General features: G+C 32.8%; 1 protein-coding gene across 1 annotated transcript in view; it reads right to left on the bottom strand.

Moving 5' to 3' along the window:
* The window catches only part of LOC133321555 (sushi, von Willebrand factor type A, EGF and pentraxin domain-containing protein 1), a 68,704-nt gene extending 48,153 nt beyond the window's left edge, over positions 1-20,551 (bottom strand). Inside the window, exon 1 of the mRNA XM_061530641.1 lies at positions 20,504-20,551. Within this exon, the coding sequence (XP_061386625.1) occupies positions 20,504-20,546 (43 nt within the window). The 5' untranslated portion in view covers positions 20,547-20,551. The remainder of the gene's footprint in view (positions 1-20,503) is intronic.
* Between the last annotated feature and the right edge of the window lie 366 nt (positions 20,552-20,917).

Below are 20,917 nucleotides of genomic sequence, written 5' to 3'. Positions count from 1 at the left end.
GGGCCAAAAACAAACCAAAAATTCTCAAGCATAATTATTCAAGGCATGTTCTGCTTTTTATTTCTCAAGAAAAAAACAAACACTTTCTTATATTTTTTTTCTTAAACATTTTAAATTCAAATTTAGACAGTATTCTTGATCTTGGTCATGGGAATGAAAAACTAATTAGCTGCGTTATTTCAACTTGTTGTGGTGGAATAAATTATTTGTTGTTTTTGTAGAAAATTAAACACTTGTCTCTCGAGGTTTCAACCTTTCACTTGGAAATTTTGGACAAACGTGCAATGAAAAACAACAACAAATAAAATGTTCAAAGGTTATTCAAGTCTGTGTCTTAAATCTTTTGTTTTTTTTTGAGACAGAAAGGTTGTTGAATGCCATGAAAATTATTTTCCAAATGGAAAATGTTTAATATTTGAATATAAATTAAAATGGAAATGTGGCTTCTTTGTTAGGATTTGAAATATGGGGAAAAACAAATTTGAAATATTAAAAAATTATGTTATTTCAAAAAACCTTGAATTTCTTTGAATGAAGATGGAATATCAAAAAGAGAAATATATAAAGGTGTATGTGTTCATGCCAGCCATAACAAAACCAGTATACAATTAGCAATTAATATATCCACTTCGATTTCTTCTCTTGCTACTGGTAAAACTTCTAGCCTTAAGGCATTATTTTGAAACTCTATAGCCATTTAGCAAAGATACAAATAATAAATTAACACAACGACCCACATACGTACTGACCTATACACAAATGTCTGTACTTTCGATTAATGCAGGCATTCTGTAACAGACATACAGCAGACAACAACAACAAAAAATAACAATAATTAAAATACTTTAATTTTTTACAATTTCCTTTCCAATTACTTTATTGACTGGCTACCAGCAGCAGCACTTCCTATAAAAGGTGTTTGGGTGTTACTGGTTGATTTGTTGCAACCAAGGCGGCAGTCTTTATTCCTCTTTTTGTTGTTGTTGTCGTCGTTGTTGAAAGAGTGAGAGTTATTATGGCTACTAGTATTTTACCGGTTTTTTAGTTTTCAAACAATTATCAATATTGTGTTAGGCACTAATTTCCATGTGAGAAACTCACACACACACGCACACAACTCAACTAAACATAAAAAATACAATGATAACATTTTTCCAAACATTTAACTGCATTCATGAAAATTCTCAGGTTTACTCACCATAATGCGGGAATAATTTTTACGCTTTGGTTCCAACAACACCAACCACTTCGGCACAAATAAATGTTTTAATTAAATGCTGAAGTTGTTGTATTTTTTATTTCGAAGTGGTTAAACAAGTTATTAGTTAGCACTGCCAGTGTAATTGCTCGAAGTTGAATACAATGTGCATTGTTTGTTGCTGTGCGCTGTTGTGATGTTGGATTTTTTGTTGCTATTACCAAATTGCATTTGAATGGCCAAGACAGACAAACAAACGAAACAAACATTTAATTCCAAGAACATTTTGTAATAAAGTGGGACCAAAACAAATAGATATGGCAGTGGTGCGAGCTGCGGGGTGGTAGTTGGAAAAATTGTGTACTCCTTTTATCGTTCTGCAGACGATAAGAAGGTTATTTAGTAAGTGTTAGAAATTCCCGCATTTCAAATTTTATGGCAATGTGTTATCTTTTATGGCAGGTGGTTTAAAGGAAGTGATAATAAGTACAATGCTTGTTAGAAACAAATAAAAATTATAGGTTCGTTCGAACTCTTTCGCCAAATTACAGCCATATCTAAATACCTAAAATGAAGTGGGATCGGTACTTTGGACTATGCCAAACCATGGTTTATTTTGGAAATTAACTTATTCTCTGTAATGTAAAATATTCGTTTGAAGATTAGATTGAAAATACAAAGGGTTGTTACTGTTAAGTGGGTGTTGGCTACGTATTTGGAAACGTGCACCGATCATTTTCATATTTAAGAACTAAAATTAAAACATCGTTAAATTCAGCCGTGTCAACGTTGTAATCCTACGCCATTTGGTGTGCATTCAAAATTTCTTAAAAGGTTCGGGACCCTTGAATAGAGACTATGTCATTGTAAATTGGCTGCTGGTGTGTTGTTTATTTGGGGGAATGGAAAACCAAATTATTATTAACGCTCAGGTTGAAAAACTGAGCTAGGAATATCAACGTACTGATTAAATGTGGTCTTTGTATGAGAGTCATGTAAAAAAATATTAACCTATATTTAAAGTTTTATGGAACGATGCATTTATTCTCCAAGAAGCTAAGTTCTTCATAATGCCTAAATATGGATCCACATCGAACACAACGATACTTTTTACTATTCAATAGCATTAAATGCCATATTACAATCAGTTCGGACAAATTTGTATAAAATCTTCAAAATACCGAAAATGTGAAAGAACTTTGATATGCCCATCATGGACCGAACTATATTGTAAGCACCTTAACACTAGATTGCCGAAGGCGGTCATTTTGACCGTTTTTCAATTTCAAGTACAAAAGCAACTGTGTATATAATGATACAGCTTTTTAAAATTTGGTGACTTTTTTATAATATAATATCCCCATGTCAACACGAAGCATCTGTGAGAAGTAACAATGTAAGTACAAATTTCCAAAGTTCTATTTTAAATATTGCAGAACGAACTAGTTCAATGAAACTATTCCACAAAAGGAACGAACAGTGCTAGATCTCGAAATCTTCACGTTCATTGACCGAATTAACTGGTGTGTGCCAATAATTGAACGGAATTAAACCAATTTTTTTTTAGTTCGAATCTGCACTAATTTAAGAATGTTCCTTAAAAAAGTCTACATCTCTTAAAGATATAGCCGATTTATTGTGTTAGCATTATGCGACAACAGGAGTGCTCCTCAAACTTTAAGCGCGTTTTCTCAAAACTGTGTCTTTTGGCGGGCACGATAATAATCTAATAATCCGATCGGTTCCAAATTTGAACTCCTTATTCCAAACATCGGTTAAGATCATCCATATTTTCTAACCTGGTTTGAGGTAAAAAAATTGAATTTTCACAAATTAAATTTCATACGTCCACCATTTTTCCAATGCCTTTGGAGAGTCTTGCATTTGAATGCTCCTTCAATCACGATTCTAAAAAACTGATTTTTTAATTCGAACCTACATTAATTTAAGAATGTCCCTTTAAAATTTCACGTAAAAATCTCAACTCTTGAAGATATAGCACATTTATTGTGTCAGCATCATGCGACTGCAAGTGTACTTCTCAAACTTTAAACGCGTACTTCTCAAAACAGTTTTTTTTTTTTAATTACGGGCGCTATAACTCAAGAGCTAGTAATCCGTTCCAAACTTCCCGAACTCGGATGAACTAGGACACATTTAATCGGTCAAGATCTTCCGTATTTTCTAACTTGGTTGGTGGACGAAAATAAAGAATTTTCCAAAAATAAAATTTCATAGCTTCGCCATTTTGTTAACTTTTGTTCGATATCAATAATCCTAGTTTCAGAGCTAGACATGTAGTCTTTCAAATCACATTGACATTTTTGGATTCACATATTCCAGTGGTCGGAAATCACACACGTCATCGAAAAGAATGCATTTTTATTAATTACAAAATTAAATAGATATAAATGGCATGATACGAGCATCTTGTCCAAGAAATCCATGTTGTTTAAGTCTTCAGATCAATCTCCACATTATTGTGTATGTTTTTATTTTCTGAAATCTTTGAATTATGGTTTGAACAGCTCCTCCTTTGCGATTTTTCTTCCTGGAGCACTTTAATTAATTTTTTTATATATCCCCGCTAGTTTGTCATTATAAATCCCCTTTTTTCATTGTAAACATTGATGAACAATTTTCAAACGGTTTAAAAGTCAAGAGTGAGATTCAAACTTAAAATTTGCGTACTCATGATAGGGCTTCCACAAATCATAGTCATCTTACATGATTAGTCCATGAGTTTGTTTTCTTTTCTATTTCAGCGAAGTATGTAGTATGAAGTATGTATGATGTAGCTTGTCCTAGATGAGGGGGATGCCAGGGACGTACGCAGGGGGGGGGCGCCCTCCTGCCATTTCAATCTTGGGGGGCCCGGAGGGAGACCCCCCCACCCCGAAATGAATTTTTTTCACAGTAAATTTATGTTTGCAACAGCGAATTTTTTCATTTTGTACTGCCGGGCTGTTGCTCACTGTATACCTCCTGGTATACACAACAGTGGACATTGTACAATTCATTCGACCATAATCTTTATGACCTAACATTCAGTTACACAAAATGTCCTTGTGATTTAGACACATAAAAGTATTTTGTAATGTTGTTAAGGGGAAAACAAGACCCTCACAACTAAAATTTACACAAAAGACGTAAAATGGACCTCCATTTGGTGAATAATATACGGGCAATTTATATTGATTTAAAACCTGTATAATTAACAAAACTATACAAATGAAGCACACAAAACAGAATTGCACTACCGCAGACATACACTACTTTTCGGAAGCTTCCACACACACAAAATACATATAGACTCTATTTTTCGGAAGCTTCAACACAAACACACAAAATAGGTATATGTATAACCCCGAAAATAAAAACTATTGGTGATTTATTGACCGATCGATGCGAAACAATTTCCGTTTCATTTCAGCTGATCTTCATCATGACTTTGTTCACATTTTTTTATGCTGTTTCGAAGTTTATTTCTTTATTTTCAAATTCTTGGTCAATGTCTACAACAACATTGAAATGCAGCTACACAAATCCATGAATAGGATAGACGGTAATGATGACGATGATAATTACAATGGTATTTCTTTGTAATGTTTTTCTTATTCTTGTTGTACCTTCGTTTATATCTTTATAGGTCTAAATGATCATATGACCACATGTATGCGAACATACAGATCTGCTCCACATGCATGCCATGTAATTCAAACTAACTTTTAAAGGTCATCCAGTTCTGGATATTGACAAACCGATAATGACAGACATACACAACTGTCTGAACAGTTTAACAGTGTTATACATATCTACATCTACGTATGTATTTAAAGTTTGCTGTTGTGTCTGAAGCAAAAACAAAAAATCTGTGAGAAGATTAAACCAGCAAATGACGTAAATTAACTCAAGTGCTAACTGATTTGTTTTTGTTTTAGTTTTTTTTGTGTTGTAGTTGAGACGGTTGTTTTATTTTTTATTTCTATTTTTATTTAACATATACGGAGATGCCGGCGCTTTCGCCATAAACCAGTCTCCTCCAGCTCTACGTTTTTTTGTTTGTAATTTTATTATTTGCATAAAATACAACAATTTATATTCCATTCTATGTGGTTCTAGGTAACAATAATAATAGAAACAAAAAACAACAACAAGTTGAAAATAAAACCTGAAGTGCAAATAACTCATAATTTTAGTCGCAAACTGGTTTCCTGTACTCTGGAATAAATGAAACAAAAAAAGCTTTCAGTTCTAGTTTTGTTTCTATGGAGTAAAGCAGAGAATGGAGATTGTTGTGTAAATTATGTCAATTTTCCAACTGTTGGGAATTGCTTGCTATGTTTAGATATAGTCCAGTTGGTGAATTAAAAATATATTTTAAATAAACTGATCACATTTACTGACACATTGTCCATCATTTTGTTTGTAAACTCCTACATGTTGGCTCAATCAATTTAACCATGATACCAAAACTAATTTACATATCCGTAATGCCCATATATGGTTATTATCTTATTTATTTAATATGTCTATTTCGAAAAGAGTTTGGCGACTTCCAAAATCAAGGCCGTTGAAAAATAACTAAGAGTCAAAGCCTTATATATGAAACAGTACAACTCGACAGCAGGAATTGAAAAAAAAAACTTTTAGGAAAACAAAAAAATCGAAAAAATATCTTTGCAAAATATGGAAAAAAATGTTCTACACTCAATGGGATCTGGACGATAACACCTATTTTTTTTTAAATAATACCACGATGTGTTTACATTTTTATACCCTACACAACTGTGTTGTCAGAGTATTATAGCTTTGTGCAGCTCCAGAAGTTTGTAACGTCGCAAAATATTGGTCCTAGACCCATCTAGTATACCGATCGTCATATCTCGACTAGCTGAGTCGATCTAGACATGTTTTTCCGTCCGTCCGCTGTCCATTATAATTTATAAACACGATACAGGCCACAGTTATTGAGCAATTGTAACTGTTCTGGTCAAAGAAGACCCCTATCGGTTAATATTTAGGGGATGAAATGGAACAAAAACCTTATTTTTGTCTGTTTTTCTGGTCGCTCTAGAGGCCACAATTATGAACCGAACATCACGAAGTTTTGCATGGAGGTCAATATTTAGCTTGTTAAAAGGACCCCGACTTTTGTGTGAAATAGGACAAAATTTATATTCTGGATCGTATATATTTACTTCTAAATGACATAGACCCGAGACGTTGATAGTATATCCAAGAGGAGTGGTTGACCTCTAGTAGCCGAAAATGTCGCGCTGATTGCTTTGAAATTTTACATGAAGCTCCCGTTATGGTTAAATACGACGTCTATAATTTTCGATTATGTTGGGTCGCTCTATGCAGAACATCACACGGTGACCAAATACTTCGGTCAATATTCCGAGGGTCAAATCAACCAAAGCCTAAAGTGACCAAATGTTTATTTTATGGCGTAAATATTCACATCGGGAAAACAAGATTTAGAAAATTATATCAGATTTAGAAAGAGGAGCTGTTGGCCTATAATGGGTCAAGAGGGTGCAAATATCGCGAAATATTGGCCAGGCTCAGAATACAGAACCTCAGAAAGTTAAATGTTCGTGGTTGTTGTGTAGGGTATAATATGGTCGGCCGTCCGACTATACTGCTCCGCTTACAGGATTACGATGGCCTACAAACCATCGCCGTACTATTCGATTAGTCCTAGTAGGTCTGCGGTAATCATCTATCGTTGCCTAGAAATAACGTCTCTTTGAATTATGTGCAGTAGTAGGTGTTGCCATTTTAGTCTTAGTGTTGCCATTTTCCTCTGGATGACGCTATCTCCCACCATTTCTATGTTGATGACGTGGTTGCTTATTAGAGTTTTAGGGGATTTCGGATGAAAAACGTCTGGAGAGGTACTTAATCTTCTATTTACAAATATTTGAAATCCATTTAATGTGCTCATCCGCAATACCTCCTCTTTAACCGAGTTTTTTAAAATGAAGTACCAAGCCTTTAAAATGATGCATGTTCCTTTGTCATCCTGTTAAAAATTGTGGAAATGTTGGGGGTCCCCTTAACACCGTCGAACTTGTTTGACCAAAATATTTCTTCCACAATTCCATATACATATACTAACAAATTCTCGAAATCGATGACAGAACGTTTAGAAGTAGCTATCTTGGCCAAAGGTGGACCACAGTCTTCTGGCTAACGATGGTATATACACTTTAACAAAATGGAAATTTGTTTTATCGAAGTAGTTTCATTGCGCCAAAACCACTTCAGACAATGTGATATCGATTCGGAATGTACGTCCATCTATCGTGCTGGCTGCTGCCCACAAGATCTCAATAGATGTAGCTTGTTGGGTACAAAATTTGTTGTAAAAAAAGGCTAAGAGAAATGTATAGTATTATACAGACGATGCATTCTATTTTAGCCAAACTGAGCACATTAATATTTTTATCAAACTTATATCATCCCAAACTAATCTAGTATAAAAAAAATCCAGTGACAAACTTTGTAATTCGAAAAAAAATTTACTAAGACTAGATCTAGCCCGAAGATGAGATCAATCAGTTCAATCTTTCTGGTACGGTAAGGAGTATAAGACTTGATTGAATATTTTACCAAATCTATATTCAATGTAAATATGGGGTCTACAACGCAACTTTTCCTGGTACCTCCTGACATATAAAGCGTGATCTAAACTAAACAAGCATTAATCTTTATATTAACAAGGAATTTATTGTAACTATCGGCAATATAAGTCCTCTCCCAAAAATTCTTACAACATCGACATTAGAAACTAATATCGTTTATGTACTTACAAAAAGGAGAGATCCTATAATCTTCGCTCGAACATGAATGATTTTCCGAACTAAAGACCCTGCCATTAAACCAAACACTTACAGGATTTCAATTAATAATATTATCGTAAATTATATCACACGAGTCTACCACCCTATTGTGCCCCCATAGGCAAAATGAACAAATCCAATGAAATTAACGAACAAAAAGTGGTTAAACATGTTTATGGGACAAACAAACCCTTAGCCAAAAATACATGTATGAGGCAGACTGGCACGTTTTAACGTCATATGAGTGAGTGAGGTGGCCATGGTGAGACTCATGTGATTATTGCATTTATCGCTTTGATACAAAGTAAAATGAAAATAAAAGTTTTAAACTAATAAATAAAAACACAAAAAGCAAATCACCAAAATATTGCAAATAAAAACAAATTTTGAATATATTATGATTATGAAATCCATACAAGTTTTGAATGAATGACGTCTCTGGCATTTCTTTTAAATTCAATTCAATGTCTATCGTTTAGATAAAAATCGCAAAGTTCAATAGTATTTTGAATAGACCTTTGAATTTTTTTTGCACAAAGAATATATTATACAAAACGCTTAAGAAAATATTACACAATTTTCACCGTTTTGTATTAAGTAACAAATTAAAAGAAAGAAGTTGGGTTTTTACTACTGCAAAAATAAGTTGATTTATGTTGTCTTGTTATTGTCTCTTTATTATAATAGTTTTAATATTACTATTTTGGCTTTTATTCAACTTTCATTGTTTAAAGAAAATGTTCAACAAAACACATACCTAATTACCAATTTGAAAGTTGACATCACAAACGGCATAGAAAGTTATTTAAATAACAAAAACATGAAATTATGCACTTGTGTGTCTTTCGGTCATATGAAATGCATATGTGGAAAATATTTTGAAAGAAAAAATTCACATTTGTGTTACTAAAGGTATCGGATACAAAATAATTTCCCCAAAAATATTATTATTTTTTTAAGGTCTGAAATCCCCTAAAATTTCTAAAAAGGACAAAATCCCCTAACTACCAACTAATATTTTCTCAAAGAATGAAAGAGGCGTGGATTTATAAAGAATATTTTCTCAAAGAATCCTCAACCAAAGAGGCGTGGATTTTTAAAGAATATTTTCTCAAAGAATCCTCAACCAAAGAGACGTGGATTTTTAAACGAATATTTTCTCAAAGAATCCTCAACCAAAGAGGCGTGGATTTTGAAACGAATATTTTCACAAAGCATCCTCAACCAAAGAGGCGTGGATTTTTAAACGAATATTTTCTCAAAGCATCCTCAACCAAAGAGGCGTGGATTTTTAAACCAATATTTTCTCAAAGAATCCTCAACCAAAGAGGCGTGGATTTTTAAACGAATATTTTCTCAAACAATTCTTAACCAAAGAGGCGTGGATTTTTAAACGAATATTTTCTCAAACAATTCTCAACCAAAGAGGCGTGGATTTTTAAACGAATATTTTCTCAAACAATTCTCAACCAAAAAGGCGTGGATTTTTAAACCAATATTTTCTCAAAGAATCCTCAACCAAAGAGGCGTGGATTTTTAAACGAATATTTTCTCAAACAATCCTCAACCAAAGAGGCGTGGATTTTTAAACGAATATTTTCTCAAACAATTCTTAACCAAAGAGGCGTGGATTTTTAAACGAATATTTTCTCAAACAATTTTTAAACGAATATTTTCTCAAACAATTTTCAACCAAAGAGGCGTGGATTTTTAAACGAATATTTTCTCAAACAATTCTCAACCAAAGAGGCGTGGATTTTTAAACGAATATTTTCTTTTTAAACAATTCTCAACCAAAAAGGCGTGGATTTTTAAACGAATATTTTCTCAAAGAGAGCGTGGATTTTTAAAGAATCAACCAAAGAGGCGTGGATTTTTAAACGAATATTTTCTCAAAGAATCCTCAACCAAAGAGGCGTGGATTTTTAAACGAATATTTTCTATAAAGAGGCGTGGATTTTTAAAGAATATTTTTAAACGAATATTTTCTCAAAGAGGCGTGGATTTTTAAACCTCAACCAAAGAGGCGTGGATTTTTAAAGATATTTTCTCAAAGCTTACAAAGAGGCGTGGATTTTTAAAGAATATTTTCCAAGGACTTCAGAGGCGTGGATTTTTAAAGAATATTTTCCAAGGACTTCAGAGGCGTGGATTTTTAAAGAATATTTTCCAAGGACTTCAGAGGCGTGGATTTTTAAAGAATATTTTTTCAAGAATCCTCAACCAAAGAGGCGTGGATTTTTAAACGAATATTTTCTCAAAAAATCCTCAACCAAAGAGGCGTGGATTTTTAAACGAATATTTTCTCAAAGAATCCTCAACCAAAGAGGCGTGGATTTTTAAAAAGAATATTTTCTCAAAGAATCCTCAACTAAAGAGGCGTGGATTTTTAAACAGAATATTTTCTCAAAGAATCCTCAACCAAAGAGGCGTGGTTTTTCAAACGAATATTTTCTCAAAAAATCCTCAACCAAAGAGGCGTGGATTTTCAAACGAATATTTTCTCAAAGAATCCTCAACCAAAGAGGCGTGGATTTTTAAAGAAGATTTTTTTCAAGAATCCTCAACCAAAGAGGCGTGGATTTTTAAAGAAGATTTTTTTCAAGAATCCTCAACCAAAGAGGCGTGGATTTTTAAAGAAGATTTTTTTCAAGAATCCTCAACCAAAGAGGCGTGGATTTTTAAATGAATATTTTCTCAAACAAGGCGTGGATTTTTAAAGAATATTTTCTCAACCAAAGAGGCGTGGATTTTTAAATGAATATTTTTCTCAAAGAATCCTCAACCAAAGAGGCGTGGATTTTTAAATGAATATTTTCTCAAAGAATCCTCAACCAAAGAGGCGTGGATTTTTAAATGAATATTTTCTCAAAGAATCCTCAACCAAAGAGGCGTGGATTTTTAAATGAATATTTTCTCATTTTTAAAGAATATTTTCTCAACCTCAAAAGAGGCGTGGATTTTTAAAGAATATTTTTTCAAAGAATCCTCAACCAAAGAGGCGTGGATTTTTAAATGAATATTTTCTCAAAGAATCCTCAACCAAAGAGGCGTGGATTTTTAAATGAATATTTTCTCAAAGAATCCTCAACCAAAGAGGCGTGGATTTTTAAATGAATATTTTCTCAAAGAATTTTTAAAGAATATTTTCCTCAACCAAAGAGGCGTGGATTTTTAAATGAATATTTTCTCAAAGAATCCTCAACCAAAGAGGCGTGGATTTTTAAATGAATATTTTCTCAAAGAATCCTCAACCAAAGAGGCGTGGATTTTTAAATGAATATTTTCTCAAAGAATCCTCAACCAAAGAGGCGTGGATTTTTAAATGAATATTTTCTCAAAGAATCCTCAACCAAAGAGGCGTGGATTTTTAAATGAATATTTTCTCTCAACCAAAGAGGCGTGGATTTTTAAATGAATATTTTCTCAAAGAATCCTCAACCAAAGAGGCGTGGATTTTTAAATGAATATTTTCTCAAACAATTCTCAACCAAAGAGGCGTGGATTTTTAAAGAATATTTTCTCAAACAATTCTCAACCAAAGAGGCGTGGATTTTTAAAGAATATTTTCTCAAAGAATCCTCAACCAAAGAGGCGTGGCGATTTTTAAAGAATATTTTCTCAAACAATTCTCAACCAAAGAGGCGTGGATTTTTAAAGAATATTTTCTCAAAGAATCCTCAACCAAAGAGGCGTGGATTTTTAAAGAATATTTTCTCAAAGAATCCTCAACCAAAGAGGCGTGGATTTTCAAACGAATATTTTCTCAAGCCTGTGAAACATTAATTTCCTTAAATAAAAAGGTAATAATCAACACTAATAGCAAAACCGGAATATTTTATAATTTGCAAAATTCGCCGACTCCTGTAAATAAAATTTCAACATTCAACAAAATTATGAATCTAAAACCAGATATAAATTTCAATAGTTTTTCCTCAAAAACACTATTTGTATATTCTGTGTATATTGCCGCCATATGCCAGTGTAAAGGATTTACAGTCACTGACGTCAATGTAGTTTAACCTGTTTTGTCGTTAAACATTTATTTGGCAGCATATGTTTCGTTTTTGTTTCTTTGTAGTTTCCATTTTGCGTATCCGCAAACAATTTTTTGCCAGCTTTTTTTAAGTGAGAGAAAGACATGACACTTAATTGATATTTTTTATTCGATTTTGTTTACAAACGAAAGCGAAACTGGATGAACTACTTTTGTTGGTAATTGGTGATTTTCTTGTCATGTTTTGGTGTAGTTTTTTCCTTATTCATATTTTTTGATAACTATTGGAAAGTATTTAACATCAAAAAATAAAAAAAGAGAAGGTGTTTGACATTTTTGAGTGTCATTAACATGATGTCTTAAGTGCTATGGAGTCTAAGTTTGAAGTGGTTTGATTGAACATTTGTGACATTCTTTGGAAAGTATTAACAAAGGCAGAGAAATGAGACAAAATCTGAAATATGGATTCTGAAAGAAGTCATCAGACTGATTTAGACAAAAGACTGAGCTGACAGCAATGACCACTCCTTTGTACATTTACAGTTACAGCATGGTACCATATCCCCAAAATAACATAATACCTTATCTAAAAATAAAAATCACAAAAGCTTAACTGAAAAACTTGTATGCATTTCCTTATAACCACAAGTTAATTGTAAACTAGTCAATTAAAACGATTTTTGAAATAGTTATGGGAATAATTTCTGGTTTCTGATTTCCACCGCTAACGTCTGTTGAAAAAATATATATTATGTCATTTTTAAATTATTTTTTTTTTCTTCAAACCTAAAAGGAAATACAATTGGCGCCATAACCAATTATAGACAAACAAAGTTGAGCCATAAAATTGCAAAATACTGCAAAAAATGTTTTGCAAAATAATTTAATGCAATAAAATCAAGATTTCGCAAATAAATCAATCAAATTTATAAACTTTATATGAGCATATAAAAATATGGATATAATTGTGTACACATAACATAATTGTATCTTCTTTTTTTAATTTTTATTTGCAATTTTCTTTTCTTGTTATATGACACCAATAATTATTAACTTTTTTCTTCTATATTTTTATATATATTTTTTAGCATTCAATTCCACCCATCTATCCCATATGAGAAGACCATCATCTATTTCGCAATTTGCTGCGGTAAGTATTCTCTTTAATTTATAGCACATGCCTTGTATTAAATTCCCTTCGCTGTTCGGCTGTGTCAACTCGTACGACATACATTAAAAGTAACTGTACGTTTCTTTACGCAATCAACCGTTAAAAATGGAAATGTAATATTACGTATGTTTGTTTGTGTGTAAATGGCCAATAAGCAGAGATAAATTCGTTAAGATAATTTACAACAATGGATTACATGTATTACAACAACGTTACGGAATCATCTTCGTTGTAACTAAAAATATACACTGCGTATCATAACTATAGACGCACCCTTAATTCAATTGGTATGTTAGTTGACAAATAAAATGGACCCATTAAGTTATTGTTCACAATAAAACGATCAAAAACACATATTATTCAACAAAAAATAATTAATTTATTCTTTATGGTTTCACCGAATTTTGCACTTTCAAAATTGCTGGTGTTGCATAACTATAGACGCACTTTTACAAAATTAGAAAAATTTATTTTTTAAAACTTAAATAAAATAAAATAACTTTTATAAATAATGGGTAGGGCCTCCCTTATTTTGAATAAGTTCAAAAATTTTATCCATCACACTGTTGATCAAAATTATTCGCAAGTCTTCATCGATTGACCGCCATTCATCGATAATCACTTCTTGGAAATAAAATAATGTTTGGTATTGGCGGTTTTCTGCATAGACACGACGAGGCAAGATTCCACACATGTTCTCGATCGGATTCTGGTCGGAAATTTTAATATTTTTCGATTTTAACCATACTTGAGTATGGCCACTTTTATGAACTGGTGCGTTGTCCTGCTAAAAAACGAGTCCTTGATTGTTGCTGCTTTCCCAAAATGGCAATAATTTGTCTTCCAAGACTTGAACGTATTCCATTGAATTCATCCGACAACATGGAAATGTCAAATAATGGCTATAAAATGCTCCCAAGGCCATTAAGGAACCGCCACCGAAATATTGTATTAAGAAATAACTATATTTCGGTAACCGCCACCTTGGGAGCATTTTATAGCCACGGAATACTTTATTTGACATTTCCATGTTGTCGGATGAATTCTTAATGGGTCTATTTTATTTGTCAACTAACATACCAATTGAATTAAGGGTGCGTCTATAGTTATGATACGCAGTGTAGTAGCCGATGTGTTTTCAAGGTCATAGCCGTATTTTCATACCGATGTGTCAGTCGGTGTCGCCGACAGATATAAACTATGGTTTGCGGAGGTCTTCTGATTTACACATAGGTTTTATTATGCTTTTAATTAGATTTAAAAGCTTATAAAGTGTTGACCATTTGGGGGTAGGTACCAGAAACAGAAGACCGACTGACTTGATTTAGGTTTGGAAATGATATTAGGTTGTGCAATGTAATGTAACTCATTTTTCTTTTCGCCTAATATAGAATTGGTAAAAATAAACGGTTGTGCAAAGTTTGGTTCAGATCTAATATTCCTTTCGCCGTATGTTGATTTATGATTCAAATCGGACATTCCTTTCGCCTAAAATAAACGGTTGTGCAAAGATTGGTTCAGATCGAATATTCCTTTCGCCTTATGTTGATTTATAAACAGTGACAATTTTAACCCTTTATGTGAGAGGAGAGCGTCAAATTTTCGGAATTGATCTATGCTTGGAAAAGATAATATATCGTACAAAGTTTGATTGAAATCCTTTCGCATGATATAATAAAATTAACTTTCGGTCATCGTCGTACTGATCTATGTTTGGAAGAAATATTACGATGTTCAAAGTTTGCCGTAGTTATATATTTGGTACCTCTATGTGGCCCTCCACAGACTACAAATGCTGACTGGGTGATTTCACAGCTACGCTGATTGACGCATTTTATCGCTAATCTTGTGTCACGGGAGGATTTGGAGTTGTTGTGATTATATAATTTTCCTTGAAACCTCCATAATTGAAAGCTACCCTCCAAGAAAAAATATTGGAAATGCTTCACTTAACAGCGGATTCTGTACGAAATTAGATGTTTGGAACTCATCAGCTTTCTAGAAACATAGTTCTAGACTAATACTGTTCGAGTCTTCTGGAACCTCAATGTGTGGAACGAAATCTTAATGCTGCAACTATAGTTCGGTTCCATCATAGAACATGTCCATTAGAGGATATGTGCGTTTTTATATACAATGCTATACTCAAGACAAAAAATTAAGAACTTCGAATTTTTCTTTTTTTTTCAATTTTGAGCTGCAGGTCTGATGGTTCAACCAGCCACAGTTTATTTATTCGAGTACACACATGTTTGGAAAATATTTCAGATAGTTTCAATCCGTCCCTTTTTGTGGAGATATTATTGGACTAAAATAAATATATCTATATGTGGACTGATCACTAACCGGGTACATTTGTACCCGTTATAGTATTGATTAAGTTTAATTATTCGTTATCCACTTTTTCTAGTAGATCCCATATAACGGTACATCCCATTCCTTTTTTCGTATTTTGGGGTTCTTAAAATCGAATTCGCTGAAATTTGGTACAATCAGTTCTTATTGGCTACATTAATCCACACACAGGTCCTCGGTAACCTATGCCAAATTCCATTTCAATAGGTCAGATTTAAGAATGCTTTTGCACAAAAGGACAACATTATGTATATCGATTTAAATCAAAGTATTAATTATGCTACAACACAGAGCGCTATTCAAAATTCAATCTTAATTCATTTCATTTTTGGTGCTCAATTATCATGAAGTCAATCGATAATATATATGGGATCAATATTTACATCTAAACCAATTTTTACAAAACGCAATATTCTAAGCGCAATTTAATACCTTAACTCTACACATGTTAGGCTATACTATCTTTAGAACGTTGTGTTAAATTTGGTGTCAATCGAACAGACATGAAGAGTTTGATACACCATTCAACTAAAATCGGAATAAAATATATATGGGAGCTATATCTAAATCTGAACCGATTAAAATAAAACTTGGCACACGGTGGACTATCCTACGTTGTGCAAAATGTTGTGCCAATCGACTTAAATAAATTGACTCAGTATGTGATTCTATGCCAAGAATCATGGGACTATCTCATTTCCATTTTCCTGTTACAAACATATGCACAAAGACATAATACCCTATACCTCAGTGAGGTAAATGCTATAAAAACTCTCTTAGCTGACACCACTTTGTTATAATTTGCAGACCGTTATTTAAATAATTTCGTTATAATTCTGTTTATGTTAACATTAACATGTTTGTTATATGTCAATTGTTTTGACACCCTAACGTCTCTAACATAATTGCATTATATACATATACATAAGCTACACTGACTAAACTACTTTGACCCAGAACACGTTTGTTTCTTAAGTCTTTTGTTTTAGTTAATTTGTTTGGCAAACAAAAAACAAGTTGCTATAAATTAAAATTATATATGTCAAACATGAATATATTTAATATAATTTTGACAACTATTTCACATAATTTTGTTTATACAGTAAAAATAAACACTCACACAACACTCACATACATTAAGATTAACTTTACTATAACACCACGCTGTCAGAAGCTCACACTCAACCAAAAGAGAAAAATTATATATTTCCGTTTTGTGTGTGCTTATTTTTTGCACATTCACGATGAAAACATAACTAGCATGTGAAAAATTGGGCACTGTCGGAGGAGGTGTTTTTCTGAAGCTTCTTTGTGAACGATGAAAAAACGACCGCTCACATTAGACCAACCCAACCAACCATGAAGGTCAATGTAGATAAAATTGTTTTCTTAGGCTAGTTTTGTGTGTTTTTTTTTTCTCTCACATCATCATCTTGTTCTTTTTGATTTTTCGGGGAATTATTTTTTTGTTGACTATGGGCAAATTAAAAAGCTACAAAGTGGTATATTTCCTTTCATTTTGAAATAATGGGCACTTAAAAATTTAGTAGTCTCGTCTTTTGATGAAATATGAAATATATAAATTCTAATCAATTTGTTTTTATACCCATTCGAGAGGGTGGCAATCATAAGTATCTTTTTTATTTCTATGATTCATATTATTAAGTGTTTTTACGCTAGGATTGCTTTTTTTTATGCTATTATTCCATCATTGTGTGTGAAGTAATGGGCAAATATTGTGAAACGTGTTAATACTTCCGTTTGATTTTTGATACACTTTAATGTGTTATTCTAGATTTATTTTTGGCAGCTAACACCAATTGGTGTTGTGTTGTTGAACATGCGAAAATCAATGTAAACACCGAAAAAAACGAAACCCACACACAGAGACGTCTGAAGATTGCCGATAAGTAGGGGGTATGAAAAAATATTTGAATGAAAGCGAAATTGTTCAAAACGCATTGTCTGTAATTGGTATATCAATGAAGACCATTAAATATTTCTTTTCAAATTGAAATGTTTTTGCAGAAAAAGTAAAAACTTACTTTAAAATTAAGTGGAATACTTTTGAAACCATTATTGATATGATTTTTTGAAAGTTAACAAACAAAAATGAAATGATTAACTTGAAATTTGTTTGTTAAGTGGTTCGAATGCTCATTCGCAGGGGAGAAATGTGTTGGAGGCGTTTTGCAACTCTTACTTACAATTTTGTTTTTACTTTCATGATCCTAACAATTTGAAAACATAGCCTTATATGTATTTATAAGTTAGAGTACAATGTAATTGTTTTACATAGGTCTCATTTTCTAATATATGTAGCTGTAATATGCATTTTGTGTTCTCGGAGGGTGAAATATGTTTTCCATGAAAATAAAAATAAAATGAACAAACTATGCTTGAAGATCTATTCGAGTCGTGATTATAAAAAAATATAGATATATATGGAAATACCTTTAAAGACTATCCAACAAGTTTTTTAAAAAAAATTCGTATTTTTCTAGGACTATAGATGAGTGGATTTATAAATAAAAACTATGTTTATACCCTACACAATTACGTTGTGAGGGTATTAGAACTTTGTGTGACCCCGCAAAATATTGGTCCTAGATCCACCTTTTTGTATACAGTTTACTATATCGACTAGCTTAGTCGATCTAGACATGTGTGTCGGTCCGTTCGTCCATCTGTTCATTATAATTTGTAAACAAATTACAGGCCACAGTTATGGAGAAATCTTCAAAAAATTTTGCATGTAGAACCGCTTCGGCCAAAGAAGTTTTTGGCAAAGATCTGTTAATATTTAGGGGATGAAATGGACCAAACACTTCATTTTTGTCTGTTTTTCTGAAGAACGGTCAATATTTAGCGGTTTAAATGGACCAAGACTTTTGTGTGAGAAATACTTACATTGCATTCTATGGCTTATATATTTCCTCCTAAAGGGTATAGGCCGGAGGAGTTGACAGTACATTCAAGAAGAGTGATTGACCTTTCAATTGCTACAGCCCTACTAGATGTCTTTGATATTTTGCTTGCAGTTCCGGTTATAGTCAAGGGCGACACCTTTAATGATCAGGTAACATTTAGCCCGAAAACTTTATTTTTGTGTGGTTTTTTAGTCGTTCTAGGGGTCACTATTATAAGCCGAACACCACAAAATGTCCATGGGGAATGCCAACTAATTCGAATGGCTGTCTCAATATCTAACGGGTCAATGAAATAACATTTTTTGTAAAAAATAACAAAACTTGCATCTTATGGATTATTTTACTCTGGGAAAGTATGATTTGGAAAAGATGCCGCAGCGGAGATGTTGAGGGGTAAAGAGAGTGCAAATGTCGCATAGGCTCGGAATGTAGACAATTAAAGGTGTGCATTTGAAAAATACGGCTTATAGAAACGTGAATAAGAATATATATATTTTTCTAGGACAATGAGAGGCGTAGGTTTTAAAAATAATTTTAATGATTATGGACTATTTGGCATTTCTTGTAAGTATTGTCATGTGTTGTTTTGTTCACATTAACTTAAAATTAATTTGCCAAAGAATTAAATTAACATTTTCGTGCGGCCACTTTTCACAACATTCAACAGGGACCATCACGATAAGAGTGCATTGATGACATAAAATCTTTGTATGGCGTTAAAGGATTCAGTCCTGACCGACGCTAGTTCAAAGACTAATGACGCTCTCTCAAAAACGGAGAATCACACCCCGAAATCCTTGAACATTTCTTACACGAGCATACATTCGAAATGAACCCGAAACAAAGCAGAAATCGGCCAAATAAATCTTCGAATACGAAGTGCATATATTCTTGATCAAATTAAGTCCATATACAAATGTCCAGTTCTATTTTCAACATTTTGACAACTTTAGTCACACTTTCCCACTGAAGTACCAACACTTTGGTATTGTGATCAATAACTCCCCACGTTTTGGTATGGTTCCCATTCACGGTATTTTGATAATTTTATACGCATTTTCCAATAGAAGTGGTTATGTATTGGGATTTCGGGTTCTGGGAGGATTACATACATCTACACAGAAAATGATCAATGTAGGTCCATGGTGTGGCATAGCCCCCAAATAAAGATTACGCTTAACTTTCTGTAATTTGAGGGTTTTACCTGAATTCTCTCACACAAGTGGCTGTATTTCCGACATTCCCAATTGTTGGTGAGTCGAAAACGGCCTCTCAATAAAATTTCTAATATACATCTATGTATTTACATAACCCCTGTATAAACTAGATATTTTGCCCATCAACTACACGAGCTCAGTCAATCACGAATGCTGATTGACATTACTGGCATCTCCTCTATAAATCCCTCTGAGGAGAAGACATAGTGATGATTGTTTTGCTCAATTTGTTACATATATCCACTCTCCTATTGGAACAATTGATAAGAATATCCTCTGCGATCAGTTGACTTGTCGTTTACCCTCCAACGTCTAAGCACACAGGCCTCTGTCGCCATCACCTATTACCAAGGTAATATATTGTTTTTCAAAAAATAAAAAAAAGCTAATCAATGTTTTCTCCCCCTCCATTGCTCCACATAAAGAGCCCGCCTATTTAGATCCCGTTTAACCTGAGTGTATAAAAGTTAAGAAATATTGAATGCACCCACATGGGTATACAAAGTTTCACCTCATATATGGTCATTTGTATGATATTTATTATGTGGATTTACCACGTCCCTGGTATGCAAACATTATATGCTTCAATTAAAAATTTATTGCTATAAATAAATACACTCTTAATTATTATTCCATATTGTGTAAACACTAATCAAATGTTCAATTTTCGCAAATAATTAATACATTTAATAATAACGAGCACTTAATAATAAATTAAAGAAAAATAACGTTCATCTTATTAAACTAAAAAAAAATAAAATATAAATATGAAAAAGTTCGTTACCTTGACATGATGTGTCACGCAATGTGACCATTATTAACAGCATCCATAACCATAAGACTCCAACTCTTTCACGGCCCTCCAATTTGAAGTTATTCCCCAGTGGTGATGACATTTTTCTTTTACTCGTCGTTGTTAATATGGGTGTTAACAACATATTCATAAGGCTCGAAGAAGCCAATGTTCTCTATGTTGCTATGCTATTATGCAGGGTATTATTATTATGTGTGCACTACTAATAGCTGATTAGATAAAAAAGGTATCGAGTGAAATTGTTTGTCTTCTCCCCCAAAATACCAATTTGAAATATTTTGTGGTTGAACTGGCTGGCTGTTGAAGTTTGTTGACGATGGCGATTGTTTTTATTTTATTTTTTTTCTTTAAATTATGTAAATTTAAGTTTAATGCACAAAAATA

The sequence above is a fragment of the Musca vetustissima genome, unplaced genomic scaffold, assembly GCF_032173495.1.
Source record: "Musca vetustissima isolate MV318-11 ecotype Yass unplaced genomic scaffold, APGP_CSIRO_Mvet_v1 utg39374, whole genome shotgun sequence".
NCBI lineage: Eukaryota > Metazoa > Arthropoda > Insecta > Diptera > Muscidae > Musca > Musca vetustissima.
Note: the sequence above shows the minus strand (reverse complement) of the source record. Positions and strands in the feature narration are given on the sequence as shown.